Below are 20,755 nucleotides of genomic sequence, written 5' to 3' on the forward strand. Positions count from 1 at the left end.
GAAAACAATATCAAACCCAAAAACATAATATATTACAGCTTAAAAAAACATTCAATTTTTAGGCTCCCCCCCCCCCCCCCTCTGTTTTCATCTTGATCTGGCCAGTAACACAGCTCCTGTATTCGAGTGCCCCCACTCTGGATGAAGGAGCAATAGAGACAGCAGCATTGTCAGTCTGGGGGGGGGGGGGGTGTTAAATGTACTTGCAGATTTAAATACACTGACAACAGAGGCATCACTAGGGTTGGTGTCACCTGGTGCAGTAAAACTATTTTCCCCATATAACACTGCAAACAATGGAAATAGTAGTGCTGTTAACAACTATTAAGCAACTAGTAATTTTGAATTACAATATTATGTGAAATAATAGAGCTCAAAGCCTAAAATAAACATAGTTCTTTAAGACCCCGTTCACACTGGGACGACCTGTCAGGTCGCCGTAGGTCGCCTGCCATAGAGAAGCTGCGGACCCGTTCTAATAGGAGCGACACAAGTCGCTCCGACTTAGAAAACGGGTCCGGAGCTTCTTTGGGGCGACCCGGAGCGACCTGCATAGACTTCAATGTTATGAAGTCCGTGCCGGCCGCTCCGAGGTCGCGGTGCGAGCAGCGCGCCACGACCTATGAGGTCGCCCCGGCAAGTCGGATCGCCCCAGTGTGAACGGGGCCTTAAAGTTAAATCATTAAACTTTACTGAAATTATAAATAATTAAATAACATCGGAACAAATACATAAGCATTTAGTTAACATCTCGACTAAATCCGGAAACTGCAGGATGACCTGAAATGATAGGGTCACCTAGGACCTGTGGGATGATCTGAACCAGTGGGAACACTTGGGACTATGGGGCCACCTGAAACTGTGAATCATCTGGATCATCTAAAATTGTGGGATCGCGTAGGACCAAAGGGCCACCTGCAAACTGCAGGATCTTCTGAAACTGAGGAGCCATTTGGGGCTATGGGCCCACCTGTAACTGTGAATCACTTTGGACTATGGGATCATCTGAAACTTCGGGATCACCTGAGGCTAAAGAGCCACATGGGGTCTCCTGAAACTGTGAGGCCATCTTGGGCTATGGGGCCACCTAGAACAGTGGATCACTTGAGAAGATGGAATTATCTGAAACTGTGGGATCTCCTGAATCTATGGGGGTTGGTTGGGACTGTGGGAACACCAGGGACTAAAGGACCATCTGGGACTGTGGGATCTCCAGGTGCTATAGGGTCACCTGGGACTGTTGGGCCACCTAGGTCTTTAGGGGTCTTCAGGGAATGTGGGGTCAACTAGATCTATGGGGGAAAGCAGCAACTGGACACGAGGAGTTGCTCCCCCCCCCCCCATCCCTTCCTGACAAGAGGCAGCTCTAATTTAAAGAGCCAACCAGTGCTACCCACTGCTCATGTCCAGTGCTGAGTGCGGGGACCAGTGGGGGGGTCTCAAGCAGGAAGTGGGATGGAGGGGGTGGGGGTGACGCCATTGCGGTCTCATATAACTTCCAACCTACTTAATGGTGTCACCCCTCTGGCGGGTGTCTCCCAGGTGCAATCTGCACACCCCCCCCCCCACAATGACGTCACTGACTAACGAATTGAAGCCAAACTCCAGCTCACACTTTATGATCAGTTACAGCAAACAGTTGTGTAAGCACCCTTGTCAGTGGTAAACGGTTTGTCTCAAGAGAGCTTGTTCTTCTGAAAAGCAACAGACTTACTGGCCAGATCACCAGATGAAAACAGAAGAAAGAAAGCCCAAAAATAGAAAACGAATTCAGCCATCACATCTAAGAAGCAGTAAGCTGCAAAATAATAAATGTTTGCTTTTGGGATTAATACCACTTTTAAGTGCCCCCCCAATAATTTATCTTTCCACCCCATCCCCTCATTTCTCTATGATATCACCAGTCTCTGGGAGGAGTACCCACATTTTACGATTCCCCCCACAGATCTTCAGATAATCTTCCCATACACCTAACGCAACATGGAGGGGCTCGGTGAAGGGGTTGGTGAAGGTGTGGAGGTGTTGGATGGGGTTACAAAGATCATAAAAGGAAATCTGGCCGGCCTCATAATCCAGATATATCCTGACTCTGGAATTGGGGATATTGGAAGGTAAAAGGATCCCTTTGTTGTCATACATCGCCAAATACTGATTACCATTCCTGTACAAACCCCAGGACTTGTCATTATGTCCAAACCTTGCTACCACCCCTTCCCTCTCTATACTGGCGTAAGACAACCCGACTACCCATCCATCTGATCCGCCGAAATCCACTTCCCAGTAATGTCTCCCCGAGGAGAAGCTCTGACTGCTCAACACCTGAGGACAATGCTGAAACCTCTCTGGTGTTTCTGGACGTTCCTGGTATACATCTGATATGTGAACAGTTTTCCCGTCATCTGATATCTGTAGAGAATTATCACTTGTGTTTACATCCAATGATATGTCTGTAGGTTCCTGTATATAGAAGTATACATTTACGTCTGTTGTTATATCCGATACACCTGTGTGTAAGATGTCAGCCACATCCAGACAAGCTCCATCATGGAGGAATCTCTCATGTCTCTCTCTCTCCACATCTTCTCCATCCTTAGTTTCATACAAGTCACCTGTGTCTGATTCCTGTAGGACAGTCAGTGGATCCGTCATCTTACACAGCTCATCAATGTGACGTATCTTCCTATACAGCTCGTCCAGTTTTATTTGCAGATCCCAGATGGAAAGAGAGACCCACTCCGCCTGCCTGGAGATCCTCCTTAGGATTCCCTTCTCCAGGACATCCAGACGTTTCCTGAGATCTCTAAACAGGGCATTGACTCTCTCGGTGTCATCAGCTGCTTTTTCTTCGACTTTGGTCTTGTATTCCTGCAGACTCTGGATTTTTTCCTCCGTCCTCTCTTCCTTTGTCCGGAGTTTCTGTAGAACATTCCTCAGCGTCTCCTTCTTCTTCTCATAAGCCTCATCCAACTTCTCCACCTGGTGTCCTTGATGTTCTTCAGTCAAACTGCAGGACGCACAGATACTGGTATCATCCTCAGTGCAGTAATACTCCAGGATCTTCTTATGGATGGAGCATTTCTTGCTCTCCATGGACAAGATGGGCTCACATAAGACGTGTTCTGGGGACTTTTTGTGGACTCTCAGGTGTTTATCACACAGAGAAACCTCACAGTGTAGACAGGATCTAACAGCAGGTACAGGAGAGTTCACACAGTAGGTACAGAAGACCCCGGACTGCTTCTGATCTGACTGAGAAGACAGGAAGTTCTCCACTATGTTACGTAGTTTCTTGTTCCTATGCAGTGCAGGACGCTTCCGAAATATCTCTCCACATTTAGGGCAGGAATATCCTCCAGTCCCCTCCTGTGTATGCAGCACACAATCAACACAGACCCGGCAGAAGTTGTGTCCACATCTCAGGTTTACAGGATCGGTAAAGATCCTCAGACAGATGGGGCATTCCAGCTCAGCTCTCCGATCTGCAGACGCCATCGCTGACACCGGGGGAAGAATGCAGTTGGGAGGGGTCACTTCCTCTTACACAGGGTGAAGCTGGGATGTGGCTTGTACTGTAGTCATATGATTAGTTATATGAAGGGAGGGACAAAGATAATGAAAAGATCTAATTAAGAACAATGTACCTATTTTAGAAAAATGTTCATCCTCTATTGCATACCTGCTGTGTACATAGCCAGGGGCATAACTAGAGTCAGGCATGCCAGACACATGTTCCGTATCTAATACTGGTTGCTTCGAATCCCAGCACTGCCCACCATTTGTTATATTCTACCTGTAGGCAGGTGACCTACTATGCGTGTGTAGCTAGCACCCTATATATTATAGTTCATATTCCTATTGCACACCTTCCTGGTTTGTAGGCTCGTGTGTACTGGGTGCTGAAGCGATCACCAGTTGGTGACAAAGGGGTCCTGTGTGGCTCCGAAACATTGCACTATATTTTTCTGATGTGATCTTATCTTGAATAAAGTTTTTTGGACTGCTTTTGCAAGATCCTTGGTGTGCTGGCGAATATGTATCTTCTTGTAGCTAGCACCCGGCTGACCAGGTCAGGGGAAAGGGGTTAGAGCCCATTCAGACTAGCGCGACAAGACTTTGGGGGGCGACCTGTGAAGTCCCGTGCACCGCTGTGCACCGCGATTTCGGCGCGACTTGCAGAGACTTCACATAATAGAAGTCTATGCAAGTCGCCTCCAGGTCGCCCCAAAGTAGTACAGGACCCTTTTTCTAAGTCGGAGCGACTTGTGTCGCTCCTATTAGAACGGGTCCTGTGCTAATCAATGGACCGCGACCGAGCGCGACTTGTCAGGCTGACAAGTCGCCTGACGAGTCGCGCTAATGTGAATGGGCTCTTATAGTTTTGCCACCTTTTTCCTTGTGTGTGCGCGGGCTTTCGCTGGAGTCCAGCCTCCCTCCCGTGCCCTATAAAAGGAAGAGGTCCAGATCCTAAGGGGGCTCCAGGGAACATTTAGAGAAAGGCATGGGGAAAATAGGCTAAAGATTTGCTGGGATCCATGGTCCTCCCTGGACAAACCCTGGGACATGGACATCTCTGCTAGAGCACTACGGAGCATGGACTTTTCTAGAAGAGACTCTACCTGGTCGGGTAGCCTGAGGCAGTGACAGTTAGGTATAACATTCCATTCCTAACTAAACCTGTTTGCCAAGTTACAGTAAACACTGATTGAACTGCTCAGAGCCTGGTCTGAAGTTATTCAAGGGGTGTATGTGAGGATCTGGCAAATAATCAATATCATTCAATATTATTGGAGGTTGGTCATTTTATTGACAAACAAAGAGCTGGGGGGGCACACCCTGAACATGCATTTCTAAAGCTGGTGCAGCTATGAACCAAGCGACATGTATATTTACAGAGAATAGCGCACACATGCAAAAGAAACGACTATCAAATATAAAGGCAAAAAATGGGGATTTAGTCCCACCATATGGCCATATCGTGCTCAAGCCCACCACTACGTCAAAGTACCCCATTGTCAGTGGGTCCTACACTATCCATAAAAAGAAGGATGAATCCAACCTCTCATCATTGGCGATGCTTACTCCTTACTGGGAGAGATGTGCAACTGCATTATAAGGGACTCCTCCTATATCTGCTTGCTAGTGGACACTGATAGAGTACATTTGTGGGAGGGTGGGGTGCTCAACCCCAGAAGTCTGGTCAGGACCGAATACATAACAAACAAAGAGCTAGGGGGGCACACCCTGAACATGCATTTCTAAAGCTGGTGCAGCTATGAACCAAGCGACATGCATATTTACAGAGAATAGCGCACACATGCAAAAGAAATGACTATCAAATATAAAGGCAAAAAATGGGGATTTAGTCCCACCATATGGCCATATCGTGCTCAAGCCCACCACTACGTCAAAGTACCCCATTGTCAGTGGGTCCTACACTATCCATTAAAAGAAGGATGATTCCAACCTCTCACCATTGGAGATTTTTATGCCTCGTACACACGCAACGATTATTGGCCCACCGATCGGCCGTCTTTTGTCCAAGTTGTGTTTTGTTGGTTGGAATGTGCCTAGACTGCACACAAATTTTCTCGGCCAACAAAAATCTACTTCAGAAGTGATGTCATGTTCTGGTTTACTTTCCGTGTGTTTTTTCTTCTCTGAGCATGCCTAGTCCTGCTCATCAGATTTTTGTCTGCCGAAATCTGTACTGACTGACCGAAAATCGGCCGTTGTGTTGACGGCCAACAAAAATTTTATAGCCTGCACACCAGATTTTATTCGGCCGAAAAGTCGGAGTCGGTTGTCAAAAGCATCATACTAACAAGCCGAAAATCGGCCGATCGGACGTTGGCCGAAAATTCACGGCCAATAATCGATGCGTGTGTACGAGGCATTACACCTTACTGGGAGAGATGTGCAACTGCATTATAAGGGACTCCTCCTATATCTACTTGCTAGTGGACACTGATAGAGTACATTTGTGGGAGGGTGGGGTGCTCAACCCCAGAAGTCTGGTCAGGACCGAATACATAACAAACAAAGAGCTAGGGGGGCACACCCTGAACATGCATTTCTAAAGCTGATGCAGCTATGAACAAAGTGACATGCATATTTACAGAGAATAGCACACACATGCAAAAGACATGACTATCAAATGTAAAGGCAAAAAATGGGGATTTTGTCCCACCATATGGCCATATCGTGCTCAAGCCCACCATTACATCAAAGTACCCCATTGTCAGTGGGTCCTACACTATCCATAAAAAGAAGGATGAATCCAACCTCTCACCATTGGAGATGCTTACTCCTTACTGGGAGAGATGTGCAACTGCATTATAAGGGACTCCTCCTATATCTACTTGCTAGTGGACACTGATAGAGTACAGGTGTGGGAGGGTGGGGTGCTCAACCCCAGAAATCTGGTCAGGACCGAATACATAACAAACAAAGAGCTGGGGGGGCACACCCTGAACATGCATTTCTAAAGCTGATGCAGCTATGAACCAAGCGACATGCATATTTAAGCAGGGTACACACTAGTAGAAAATCTGCCGAAAATTCCCACCCGATGTGAAATCGTCCGATTTTCGCCTAGTGTGTACACAACTTTCAGCAGCCGATCCCGACATTTTGAACGAAAAAAAAACGGAGGGACAAACACAAAAAATTTTTTCAGCTGTCTTCAGCACGACCAATTTTCGTTTAATGTGTACACAGTACGTCCGGGAAAAATCGGCTACGAATGACCGCGCATGATCGGAAGTTACTGACGACCCGGAAGTTTATCGGGAAAAAACTAAAATGGATAATTCGTATCTATCTTCGTTGTACTTGACTTTGTATGTGTATAGCAATTCATAGTAATATTACATGTTTATTCAGTCTACAGGGGATGTGTATTCTATACAGCAATGTATATATGTCAGCATAGAGAAAACTACAGTGTTGTGAAGTATTTACATATCCATTGTCTTTGCATGTGTTTTGGCAATTCATTAGTTTCAATACATGTGTATTCAGTCTACAGGGGGTGTGTATATTCTATAAACGAATGTTGTTACATGATATTATATTACCATGTATGTGTATTGAACAAATAAAAACACAACTATTAGTCCCCGTTCACACTAAGGCGACCTGTGAGGCGACCTGGTCGCCTCACAGGTCGTCGTAGGTCGCCTCCCATAGGGAAGCTGCGGAGCCGTTCTAATAGGAGCTTCTCGGCCTTTTGGCTAAGATCAAGTGTAGTATCTGTTCTTATCAGTGTTGGAATGGAACCTGAAGGTTAGTATTGGTGGTGGCCGAAGTTAACCGGGGCGCTCTGGGCGTAACTGGAGGACCGGAGTAGGCCAAACCAGAGAAAGCCGGATGGTTCCAATGCCTTCCTGATTTGAATGGGTCTGATCCTATCAGTTTGAAGGGAGCAAGAAAGCTGGGAAAGGACGGTTAGTATTGCTCCTGGATGTAATTGGTGAGGAATGTGGAAGGCGGTGGGCGGGCTTTTCCTCCTGGGTTGAATCTGGCCTTGCAAAAGGCTTGTCCCCAGTTGTAGGCAGGCTCTCCCTAAGCTATACATGTTCCAAACCTCCTGGTAGGCAAGGGCTACACTGGGTCTGGCCTTTGGGCCGGGGTAGAGAAAGCCCATAGTGTATGTGCCCCTGGGGTGGCAGCCCAGGGGTGCCTTAATTCTCACTGGTGAGGGGCAGCTCGCCTTGAGTTTTTCGGCACCATGGTCACTGCACCTACGCACACTTTTTTAAGCACCTGCCTCTTGGGCAAGGCCTTTTGGCTTTGACCAGAGGAATTCTTATTCCAGCCGGAAGGCCTGCCTTTGTTTTTCACTTAGGCACTAATTCACTCCTCCACTTCCCCACCTTTTTGTTTGTGTGTTTTTTTTTTCTTTGTGGTGTGTCACTTCACTTTCACTCTTCTCTTCCTGCATGACGAGTACGGTGTGGGTCTCTGGGCCTACCTTGAAAGTCTTGGGAGGGGGTGGACATGGCCTTTTGGCTTAGTTCGCCCTCTCTCATGGGGGTCTCCCTTCGGGGGAGCCCCACCCAGTACTTGGGGTGGGCTGTTTCGGCAGTCCCCCTGGAGAACGGGGTTTGCCAGGTCTCGGCCAGGCAAACCATAGGAAGTACCTCAGTCCCTGTCAGGAATCTTGCGCCCCGGGGGATCAAGGTATAGGTCCAACCTCTTCGGAGGCCAGACCATTTCGCACACCCTGTGCAGTTTTTGTGTGTTCACGTTTGCGTGTGTGCACTTTTTTATGCACTGGGTGCTAAGTCTTTTTTGAGTGTGAGTTCACACGCTTCGGGCTTTTAAAAAAAAAAAAAAAAAAAACAAGTCGCTCCGACTTAGAAAAAGGGTCCGGAGCTTCTTTGGGGCGACCAGGAGGCGACCGCCATAGACTTCAATGTTATTAAGTCCGTGGCGGCCGCTCCGAGGTCGCGGTGCGAAGTAGCGTCGCTTGTATGTGAACGGGGCCTTAATATAAGAAATAAGTATTTTTTTATTTAAACAAAATCAACAAAACATTGAACACTACCCATCTCAACAGGAAATGGAAATAAATAAATTCATATAATAACTTAACAGAACACAAATAATTAAAAAAGTGCAAATGCAAAGAAGCAAAAAAAACCCTAATTTTTAAATGTAACTAAACTCATAAATTTGTGTATCGGTAATCCTGGGGCCATGGTGAGTAATTCTGTCCATCTGGTCCAGGATAACGCCAATGTGATGTTGGCAGAGGTGAGGCTGGAGTTGGAGGTGGAGGTGGAGGTGGAGGTGGAGTAGGAGCCATGTACTCGGAGACACAAGTGTTATTGGTAATATCACCTCTTACACCTTTGTTGAGAACGTTCAATAAAAGGCACTCCGTCATTTGTCTTTGCTCCTCAGACATGCTACGTAGTTTATTGGCAGTCAGTAAACCAAACGCATCTGCAGCGTCATATTTTTTGTTCAGAGCTGCAGACGCCTGACTCAAAAATGATGTTGTAACATCCTCAACATTTTTTCGTTTCCTCTTTGCTGCAGGCAAGCGAGGTGTGGGCATGACAGTATCGCTGTCCTAGAGATGATAATGAGAAAAAACATATAAACATCTTTTGTAATTTAACTAATGTCATTAGAAATTTCACATTGAAAAAAAAACTTACCGCCGTCCCTGGTCCCTGAGAACTCCTGGGTCAATGATGGCTCTTGTGTGAGCGGTATCTCCTCATCGTCTTCCCTAAACAGTTCAGGTGACTCTGTAGAGGTAGACGGTCATGTGGACAATGAAGGCCTGCAGTCACACCGATCCGCCAGAAAGCGTAAGCTTTCGAAGTACCACAATCTAGGCAAGTAGATGTCATCTGCCCCAGCTCCGGAACGTTCTGAGTCCTTGATCTTGTTCAACTCCTTTTTTAACACTGTGAGCAGATTTGAAATTTTATTCTTTACATAGTTAATGTCTGCGTTAGGACTTATGGTTTTACACAGCTCCACTAGCTTTCCCAAAGCCTCATTTTTAAGAACCCTGGTCGAATACTCCTTGGATTTTATTTTCCATAAGCAGGGCATCTTTTGGTACTCCTCAATAAATTGAGAAGGTGAGGTGAACTTGTCTGCCATATCTGTCACCTGCAACATACAAAAAGAATGTCAACCATCGTTTGTAATAGCATACACCGGCCGTCACTAAATGGCGGCCCGCGGTCCATTGGCGGCCCGCACGATGCTTTCACCCGGACCGCGAGGCCGCCTCCTTTATTCATTCAATGGTTTGCTGGGACCGCGGGTGTCCCAGCAACCAGTGACGTACTGTGTGTGCGCTGCGGTTCCCGGCCGGTGTCCTGTCGGGCCGCGAGTAGGGGCGTGACGTCACGCGCACGACCCGCCCCCCGCTCCTGACTGCGGCTCCCATTCAGCCAGGCAGCGAGTTGGGGCGTGACATTATGTGCGCGCCCCGCCCCCCTGCTCGTGGCTTCTGGCTCGGCTCCTGGCTCCAGGTATGTGGAGCACAAGGGGAGAAAGGAATGTGGTCATAGCTGCACTTAAAGCTGATGGGAGGTTTTTAAAGTCTGCAGATTGATGGGCATATTTTGTAGTGCTCATTAGAGTGCCCCATAAAAAAAATGTGCCCATCAGCATGCCCTTTATTTTATGTTAAGGGGCACTCTAATGGGCAGATTTAATGTTAAGGGGCACTCTAATGGGCAGATTTAATGTTAAGGGGCACTCTAATGGGCAGATTTAATGTTAAGGGGCACTCTAATGGGCAGATTTAATGTTAAGGGGCACTCTAATGGGCAGATTTTATGTTAAGGGGCACTCTAATGGGCAGATTTTATGTTAAGGGGCACTCTAATGGGCAGATTTTATGTTAAGCGCAACACTGATTTACACGGTTTTGCCCATCAGAGTGCCCCCTAACATAAAATGTGCCCATCAGAGTGCCCCCTAACATAAAATGTGCCCATCAGAGTGCCCCCTAACATAAAATGTGCCCAGAGTGCCCCTTATTTTATGTTACGGGTCACGCTGATGGGCCTATTTTATGCTAGGGGCACTCTGATGGGCACATTTTATGCTAGGGGGCACTCTGATGGGCACATTTTATGCTAGGGGGCACTCTGATGGGCACATTTTATGCTACTCTGATGGGCACATTTTATGCTACTCTGATGGGCACATTTTATGCTACTCTGATGGGCACATTTTATGCTAGGGGGCACTCTGATGGGCACATTTTATGTTAGGGGGCACTCTGATGGGCACATTTTATGTTAGGGGGCACTCTGATGGGCACATTTTATGTTAGGGGGCACTCTGATGGGCACATTTTATGTTAGGGGGCACTCTGATGGGCACATTTTATGTTAGGGGGCACTCTGATGGGCAAATTTTATGTTAGGGGGCACTCTGATGGGCACATTTTATGTTAGGGGCACTCTGAAGGGCACATTTTATGTTAGGGGGCACTCTGATGGGCATATTTTATGCTACTCTGATGGGCATATTTTATGCTAAGGGGCACTCTGATGGGCATATTTTATGTTAGGGGGCAATCTGATGGGCATATTTTATGCTAAGGGGCACTCTGATGGCCATATTTTATGTTAAGAGCAATGCTGATTTACACGTTTTGTTTTGCCCATCAGAGTGCAACCTAACATAAAATGTGCACATCAGAGTGCCCCCTAACATAAAATATGCCCATCAGATTGCCCCCTAACATAAAATGTGCACATCAGAGTGCCCCCTAACATAAAATGTGTCCATCTGAGTGCCCCCCAACATAAAATGTGCACATCAGAGTGCCCCCTAACATAAAATGTGCCCATCAGCGTGTCCCTTATTTTATGTTAAGGGTCACGCTGATGAGCAAATTTTATGCTAAGGGCACATTTTATGTTAGGGGGCACTCTGATGGGCACATTTTATGTTAGGGGGCACTCTGATGGGCATATTTTATGTTAAGAGCAACGCTGATGGACACGTTTTTGTTTTGCCCATCTTTCTGAGTCATAGCAAAGACTTCAGATTCGGACCTCGGCCCAAAGAAAATTTTAGCAACCGGACCTCCTTGAATTTTAATTCATTACCCCTGGCATACACACTACAAAGAATATTCTTGTAAAGGAATGAATTTACCTTTGTTCGTAGAGCCAAGATTCTGCGGAGCATGAACTTTGGTGATGGTGAAAAATCTGTATCACAAAGAAAGATCAGTCTCAAAAAGAAACTTCCATAGTATAGAGGGACTTTCCAGGAGAACTTCGGGAACAATGGCGAAAGTTCCGGTTAAAAAAGGTTCATGTTCAACGTCTCGTGCGTTCTGTGCGTGGCTCCGCCCTTCCAAATCACGCGGAGTTGGTATGTGCCCGCCAGACGCCATCTGCGACACAGGGCTACAGGAAAGATGGAGGACACCGGAGGAGGCCGCAAGAGTAGCAAGCAAGGAGGTAGAGTAAAAGCAACAGCCATGAGCAGTGAAGAAATGGTGGAGATGGTGGACCTGCTCGAAAAATACGATTATGATGGACGGTTGAAGAACTACCTCAAACCAAACGCCAGAAAGGACCAGATTCTTACGAAAATTCTGCAAAAGAAGTTTGGGGTTGAAAGATCCAAAGAGCAATTCAGAAAGAGATGGTCAGATCTCAAACATCGAGAACCTGAGAAGCTTGCAAGTATCCACAAAATCCTAAAGAAAAGTAAGTATTGTGGCTTTTCAATCTTATGTTTTTTGCAATGTGGTTGAACTGTGCACCTGCTGTAAGCATATAGAATTGACATGACATGGTCTTTTTTTCAGGAAAAATCAAGAAGCACCTTTCTAAACGGAAAATATCTAGGAAAAGATATGCTAACAGCACAAATCGGAAAAGTGAGCAGTGTTCAACGATAATAATTGAAAACGTGGACTCAGACACCCTTCAGAGCAGTACAGGTAGGTGCACATAATGTATGATTTGTGTCCTATCCAATGAACATTGCATATTTGACATATATGTAAAAAGATGTATGTATATAACTATATATATATGAACAAGTCGGATATGACGAAACATGTCAGGGAGTGAATCCTACGGCGTCCGGAAGTGATCGGAGCTACCACGGAGGTCGGTGCAGCCTGGTACATCAGCGCGGAGAGGGTGAGCCAGCCTTGAGGAGGGCCGAGTAGTAATACCGAGAGACTTCCCATACGATTATTGTTGGAGGCTTTATACTATGTTTGTTTGTGAGTACATTTTATTTGGATTTTTTGTGTGAATAAATGTGGAGTTGAAACAATATCACACTAGTGGGTGTCCCCCTCTCTTTTGCCTTTAACACGGTGCATTGCTGAATTATTGAGAGGAGAGAGGAGTTCCTGCAGGGAGAGACAGGATCGTGTGGTGGTGATTTGACTGGAGGAGATCTTTTGTTTTACACCTTGTAGCCCTTCCTATGAGAATAGGAGGGCCACATGATCTGGTGAGTTGCCACTCCCCTCATTGAGCACCTGGGTGAAGGATTTGTGTGGTGGTGACCCTTTAATCTCACGAATTTATCCAAAGCAGTGGAGATTTTAAGAGACTTTACACATGATATTTAAAGAGACTGTACACATTTAACATTATTGTGTGTGGAGGAATATCATTACTGTATCGTTCTATCAGCGCTACTGTTACTAGTTTTGGTTCATTTTGGACGTTTTCTGGTAATCTTTTAACATATATATATATATATATATATATATATAATATTATAGAGAGAGAAAGAGAAAATAATGTGGATTTCTAAAAAGTGTACAATCATATATTTTTCGCCGTGCTGAATGGAGAGATGCCAGTCGTGAACTTTAGATCCTGTAAGCTTCTGCCCGTGGCCAGGTAACGCAAGGTGGCGATTAATCGCTGTTCAGCAGTGATAGCCTTCCGCAGAATGGTGTTCTGCTTTTGGATGTGTGGCCGCACTGCACTCAGGAGTACTTGGAAGCAATCGTCAGTCATCCGTAAATAGTTCCTGAAGTCATCAGGATTGTTCTCTTTCAATTCCCTTAATAGTGACATATGAGAGAACTGGTCACGGTTCAGCAGCCACCTCTTGCACCATGCTCTCCTCCTCTTCATCTTCCCTTTCTGCTGCCTTTGGATAGCCAGGACTCCAAGACCAAGTATAGCAAGGGTCTCGGATGTTTCGATCTCCATCTTCCAAGATCGTTGTATAAAACTAAAAAAGGTGATAAATCTCGAAGATTCTGAAAAATCCGAGGCGCAGTTTCACGAATGATCCGAGAACAAAAGCCACGTCACATCCGGAAGAAGGAAGGCGTGGCCTCGGGGGTCACACGTATACGTACTTACATCACACTCTACGAACAAAACGTCAACCAAAAAAACATAAATCGGACGAGAAATTTAGTGAACATATATGCACTGTCAACTAAAAACGGTTGTAGACGCGAGCATGAGAGAGAAAAATCTGAGGATATTTCGTCCAATTTTCGTCAAGTGTGTACGAGCCTTTACAGAGAATAGCGCACACATGCAAAATAAATGACTATCAAATATAAAGGCAAAAAATGGGGATTTAGTCCCACCAAATGGCCATATCGTGCTCAAGCCCACCGCTACATCAAAGTACCCCATTGTCAGTGGGTCCTACACTATCCATAAAAAGAAGGATGAATCCAACCTCTCACCATTGGAGATGCTTACTCCTTACTGGGAGAGATGTGCAACTGCATTATAAGGGACTCCTCCTATATCTACTTGCTAGTGGACACTGATAGAGTACAGGTGTGGGAGGGTGGGGTGCTCAACCCCAGAAGTCTGGTCAGGACCAAATACATAACAAACAATGAACATGCATTTCTAAAGCCGGTGCAGCTATGAACCAAGCGACATGAGCTGGGGGGGGCACACCCTGAGAAAAAGCTGCACCAGCTTTAGAAATGCATGTTCAGGGTATGCCCCCCAGCTCTTTGTTTGTTTCTTATGTATTCGGTCCTGACCAGACTTCTGGGGTTGAGCACCCCACCCCACCCCCACACACACCTGTACTCTATCAGTGTCCACTAGCAAGCAGATATAGGAGGAGTCCCTTATAATGCAGTTGTTGGTCATTTTCTTGGTTGGAAACAAATTTACACCACATCCACATCCTTGCCATTTTTTATGCTCATTGAACCAAAGAAAGTGTGAGTACCCTGTTTGCACCTTTTTATTGCTTTAATAAACGTTTGGAAAGGTGTCTGCGCAATGATTGCCCTCTCATTTCCCTTGGAACATGCTTTGAGATCTGTGCTGAGGTGGTTCATACTATCGGATCCATTGACCAGGCGATAGAAACATGTTTTTTCTGACGGCTGTATAATTCATTTGCATCTGGTAAGAGGCTGTATGTTTGGCTTCCCTGGGTGGTGGACCTATCAATTTCTTCCCACAGTGACTGTCGTATCTCACTGGAGGACTACTTTTAAACTAATGTACTTTGAGCGCTGCTGTTTATTTGAATATATTATCAAAGAACTTGGGTCCTTACCCATAGTATGGGGTACATGTAACATCACTATGGTAGAGGTTCATGAGTAACTACAAAACAGCAACCAGTCATTGGTGTGGTACCGGATAGGTGACAGGTTCTCCGGTAGTGCAGGGGTCAGTGCCCTGACTCCTTCCCTAGCTGTCCATTTCTGTCAGTCACCAGGAGTGGACTAGCAATACGGAGATCTATGGCCTGGTCATTTGGTACAGAAAGAGAACAGTCACATGAGAGCATGTATGAGGTCTGCGCTAGGTGCTAAGGAGGACCCCATTCTGTTACGGGAGTGAGGTAACAAAGGTACGCTGTTTGGTGGAGTGGCCAGCGGCTGAGCCTGTCCTTTCTGAATGCAATTCAAATATCAGTACAAGTATATAGGACACGGGACGAGGGAGCTTAAGGGGGAACTCAGTACCTTGAGTACTGAACATATTGGGCATGAGTTGGGAGAACACCTTAATGTTTGACTTTTCACATGACTGCAGCTCCTGCCTGGTCCCTGGGCATTGGTGAGCACACCTTTGGACAAAGTATAACCCCATGTGCAAGCAGTGCTGTATTTTGGCCTAGGCCAACAAGGCCCAGGCCTAGGGCGGCACTTTGCAGGGGGGCAGCAAAAAAGCCACCCCCCCTCCACCTGAGACACTATTGGCCACTGGTTGCTAGAACCGCCTCTCTCACCCCCTCTCTCTCACCCCCTCTGTCTCTATCTTACTCACCCCCTCTCTCACTCTCTCATCCCTCCTCTCTCTCTCCCTCCCTCTCTCTCACCTCCCTCTCACCCCCTCTCTCTTTCTCTATCACCCTCCTCTCTCTCTCATCCCTCCCTGTAGCTCTCATCCCTCTCTCACCCCCCTCTCTCTCATCCCCCCTCTCTATCTCTCTCTCTCATCCCCCCTGTCTCTCAGTCTTTCTCTCATCCCCTCTCTCTCTCATCCCCCCTCTCTCTCGTTCTCTTTCTCATCCCACCTCTCTCACCCCTCCTCTCTCTCTCACTCAACCCCCCCCTCTCACCCCATCTCTCTCTCTTCGATTCCCCCCTCTCTCTCACCCCCTCTCTCATCCCCCCTCTCTCTCTCTCACCCCCACTCTCTCTCTCCCTCCCTCACCCCCTCTCTCTCTCACCCCCCCTCTCTCTCCCTCCCTCACCCACCCCCCCTCTCTCCCACTCCCTCTTACCCCCCCCCCTCTCGTGAGAGATCAGGGGTTCATACTGGGACTTGTAGTCCTTCAATTTTAAAGGGGGTTACATGTGTTAAAAAATGAGTGGGAAAAATGTATATGGGGGGGGGGGGGGGGGCACACAATTTTATTCTTGCACAAAACCAAAATACACCGCTGTGTGCAAGGGTTAGTGCCCCCTGAGGGAGGAACCACTTATGTGGCCAAATGAGAGAGGGAAACCTGTCAGACCTTCATTTATAGAGCCGATGAGACTGCACTGAAACTCCTCCTCAGCTTTTTGCTGCAGGTCCGACAGCCAGGTGGAGAAAGGAGCTGGCAGCTGAGTGCTTCCACGATTCGGGAGGATCGGAGTGGCTGTGTCTTACACTTACAGCGCTGCATGATTTCAAAAAGCCAGAGTTCTTCTGCGGCGGAGAGGATGTCCTACAAAGTCCCGCCTCCTGGGCCGGCTCTTACCTATGATAGACAGAACACTGGTGACGTCTATCATAGGAGCCAGTGTCCAGGAGGCGGGACTTTGTATGACATCCTCTCCGCCGCAGAAGAACTCGGCTTTCTGAAATCATGCAGCGCTGTAAGTGTAAGACACAGCCACTCCGATCCTCCCGATCCTATCAATTCTACCCCCCCCCCCCCCCCGCTGATGACAGAAGGAAGCAGACCGCTTCGGCGGTCCAGATTAATGGGGGCACACACACTGGTCAATCTGCATTATTGGGGGCACACACACTGGTCAATCTGCTGCATTATTGGGGGCACACACACTGGTCACTCTGCATTATTGGGGGCACACACACTGGTCAATCTGCATTAATGGGGGCACGCACACTGGTGGCTCTGCATTAATGGGGGCACGCACACTGGTCACTCTGCATTAATGGGGGCACGCACATGGTCACTCTGCATTAATGGGGGCACGCACAATGGTCGCTCTGCATTGGATGGGGGCAACATTTGGAATGCCTTTTTTTGCTGTTGGCGTTCTGTATTTGGAATTTGACGGTCACTTTTCTGGACCTCGGACTGAATGGAAAATTTGTAAGTGGACCTTTCAAGTTTACATTTGAGTACCCCTGTTATACACTGATGGATGACGCCGGGTCCGGGCCTGTACGGCACTTCAGTGACGACGTCCTCCTCCGCGCAGGAGAACGTCTGACGTCACTGAAGGGGCGGCCCTCCGCTGCTGGCGCCACAGAGGCTGCAGCAGTAGTACAGTACCCAGTCTCGCGCCGCGGCGCCGGAAGATTAGAGAACATCGCACAGGCACAGGTGAGGGTGGGGAAGAAGAATGGATGATGGAAGAAGGAGCAAGGGAGGTTAATGGAGACAGGGTCGGGTGGATAATTAATAAAGCAGGAGGGCATAATGGAACTGGAAGAAGGAGTGGGGGGGGGGAGAGGAATGGCGGAAGCAGAGCAGGGCCCAGGGGGGATGGATGAGGGAAGAAGGAGCAAGGGGGGTTAATGGAGATGGGGTCGGGTGGATAATTAATAAAGCAGGAGGGCATAATGGAACTGGAAGAAGGAGTGGGGGGGGAGGAATGGCGGACGCAGAGCAGGGCCCAGGGGGGATGGATGATGGAAGAAGGAGCAAGGCGGGGTTAATGGAGATGGGGTGGATAATGAAAGCAGGAGGGCATAATGGAAGAAGGAGTGGGGGAAGCACGGGGGATGGATAGCGGAAGCAGAGCAGGGCCCGGGGGGGGTGGATGATGGAAGAAGGAGCAAGGGGGGTTAATGGAGACGGGTGGATAATTAATGAAAGCAGGAGGGCATAATGGAAGAAGAAGTGGGGGGGGTTAATGGAAGCACGGGGGATGGATAGCGGAAGCAGAGCAGGGCCCAGGGGGGGTGGATGATGGAAGAAGGAGCAAGGGGAGTTAATGGAGACGGGGTGGATAATGAAAGCAGGAGGGCATAATGGAAGAAGGAGTGGGGGGGGGCCGGGGGGATGGATAATGGAAACGGGGGTGGATAATGGAAGCAGGGGGATGGATAATGGAAGCAGGGGGGATGGATAATAGAAGCAGGGGGGATGGATAATAGAAGCAGGGGGATGGATAATGGAAGCAGGGGGGGGTGGATAATAGAAGCAGGGGGGATGGATAATAGAAGCAGGGGGATGGATAATGGAAGCAGGGGGGATGGATAATGGAAGCAGGGGGGATGGATAATAGAAGCAGGGGGGATGGATAATGGAAGCTGGGGGGATGGATAATAGAAGCAGGGGGATGGATAATGGAAGCAGGGGGGATGGATAATGGAAGCAGGGGGGATGGATAATGGAAGCAGGGGGATGGATAATGGAAGAAGGAGCAAGGGGGGTTAATGGAGACGGGGTGGATAATGAAAGCAGGAGGGCATAATGGAAGAAGGAGTGGGGGAAGTACGGGGGATGGATAGCGGAAGCAGAGCAGGGCCCAGAAGGAAGAAGGAGTGTGGGGGGTTAATGGAAGCAGTGGAGGATAATGGAAGAAGGAGCAGGGGGGGATGGATAATGGAAGCAGGGGGGATAATGGAAGAAGGAACAGGGGGGATGGATAATGGAAGCAGGGGGGTAAAAAGCAAGAAAGGTTAGATTTTTATAGTGCTCACTTTGAATGTTTACATTATCTAGCACTTTAGTTGAATTGCATTCAGTTAACTCTCTGGAAACTTATGTTCTTGGCATGGCTTGGCTGCCGACTAGTATGGCCGCGTAGTACATTATCTGTACGTTATCAGTGTGTGTTATCTTTGGTGTTGAATAGGACTGAAGGTCCTAAAAATCTCATGTTCTCAAAAAACTCATGTTCTGATATTATAGTTTGAAAATATGTTTATATGCACTTATTGCTCTTCTTTTAACCAATAATGGTAATATTTTGCCTTGAATGGGCCGTTTTAGTGTTGTACTGTTTGTGTGCACTACTATTTCCTGCACTTTTACAAGTCTGTTTGCACTATTTCCTGCACTTATTGGTAAAAAATTTGTTTTATAGCTGTATAACTTATTTTGTTAAACCGTTAATAAAAATGCACTTAACAAAAGCACAAATTAGTGTGTTTTTTTATATAAAAAAATTATTGAAAGAAACATTTTTGCAAGGGAGGTGGGTGGCCGTTGGGGGGGGGGGGGCGCCAAAATGGAGCTTCGCTTGTGTAGGCAGAAATCCTTGCACCGGCCCTGCTTCCACCCACACTCCAACGCCCTGGTGTGCAGTGAGATTATGCACAGCTACACTCTAAACCTATTGGATGGGGTTGTGAGGATGGTTGTTTGCTGCCGGACTGTGGAGGGGATATGTGGGCACCAGCAACCGTTTTTAAAAACACTGCCTGCAGTTGTCTAAGTCAAGCTTTTACATTATCTGACCATGGTGGAGACCAAGCTTGGTGAATGAGCTGGAGCCCCACGGTGAGTGAACTGTAAACACATTCTTTACTCTCATATCTCTCCCATTTCTTTTCTCCTTCTCCCCTCCCTTTCTCACCCTCTTCTCTCTTTCTCCCGCTTCTCTTTTTCTCTTCACTCAAATTCAAATAACTGCTTTTTTGGCAATGCTAAAATGTATTTGGTTCTCCCAATAAAGCTCAAGTTTCTATGGGAAACTTACAGTGCAAGGGGGAACTCTGTGGACTCTGATGTGAAGGTGAACTCTGATGTAAAGGGCAATGCTGCAGACATTGATGTAAGTGGGAACTCTGATTAAAAGGGGAATGCAGTGAACTCTGATATAAGGTGGTCTCGGGTCACCAGAGCCCCCCCCCCCCCCTGATATCAGAGTTCCCCTTTAGATCATTATCTGCAGCATTCCCCTTCCCTTGCACTGTAAGGGGGAATTCTGCAGACTCTGATGTAAGGAGGAACTCTGTGCCTCAGGGGTCAAGTCCTGGGAAAAAAAGTGTGGGAACTCACCCAAGATCCCCCCCCACCCCTCACCCCCACTGACATTGCAAAAAAGTACCTAAAATGCCCGTATTCTGTGCTAAACAGTGCAAATATCAATATTTAAGCTATAAACATGTATATAGTGTTATTAGCAATGTGTTTAAGTTAAACAAAAGTCAAAAGCCTTATTTCTCCCTTTACACGAAAGTCAGGTTAATATAACCCAGCCAGCAAAGAGTTCCTCCTTACATCAGAGTCTGCAGGATTCCCCCTTACAGTGCAAGGGAACTCTGACATAAAGGGGAATTCTGCAGATCATGATCTAAAGGGGAACTCTGATATAAGGAGGGGGGCTCCTGTGACTAGAGACCACCTTATATCAGAGTCCACTGCGTTCCCCTTTACATCAGAGTTCCCACTTACATCAGGGTCTGCAGCTTTGCCCTTTACATCAAAGCTCCCCTTCACATCAGCGTCCACAGAGTTCCCCCTTGCACTGTAAGTTTGAATCCTGCAGACTGATGAAAAGGGGTATGCCGGGAACTCTGATGTAGGTTTAGGCGGATGCTGTGTCTGGGTAATCCATTCCTAATCTTCCCAACCTGCATTGACCATGTACACACCACTTGCTAAATCACAATCTGTCTACCAGCAATACAGAGCAAGCTAACGA

General features: G+C 47.2%; 1 protein-coding gene across 1 annotated transcript; it reads right to left on the reverse strand.

The window, feature by feature from the left end:
• Positions 1 to 1,438: 1,438 nt before the first annotated feature.
• Positions 1,439 to 3,518, reverse strand: LOC309552157 (E3 ubiquitin-protein ligase TRIM21-like). Its single transcript, XM_082252970.1, has one exon. The coding sequence runs from the start codon at positions 3,490 to 3,492 to the stop codon at positions 1,882 to 1,884; it is 1,611 nt and encodes a 536-aa protein (XP_082109096.1). The 5' UTR covers positions 3,493 to 3,518; the 3' UTR covers positions 1,439 to 1,881.
• Between the last annotated feature and the right edge of the window lie 17,237 nt (positions 3,519 to 20,755).

Source organism: Pelophylax lessonae (genome assembly GCF_965119305.1).
Source record: "Pelophylax lessonae genome assembly, chromosome: 4".
Lineage (NCBI taxonomy): Eukaryota > Metazoa > Chordata > Amphibia > Anura > Ranidae > Pelophylax > Pelophylax lessonae.

What these genes read in the sequence shown, in the direction of transcription:
- LOC309552157 (XM_082252970.1), bottom strand. Translation starts at nt 3,492, where the DNA reads ATGGCGTCTGCAGATCGGAGAGCTGAGCTGGAATGCCCCATCTGTCTG.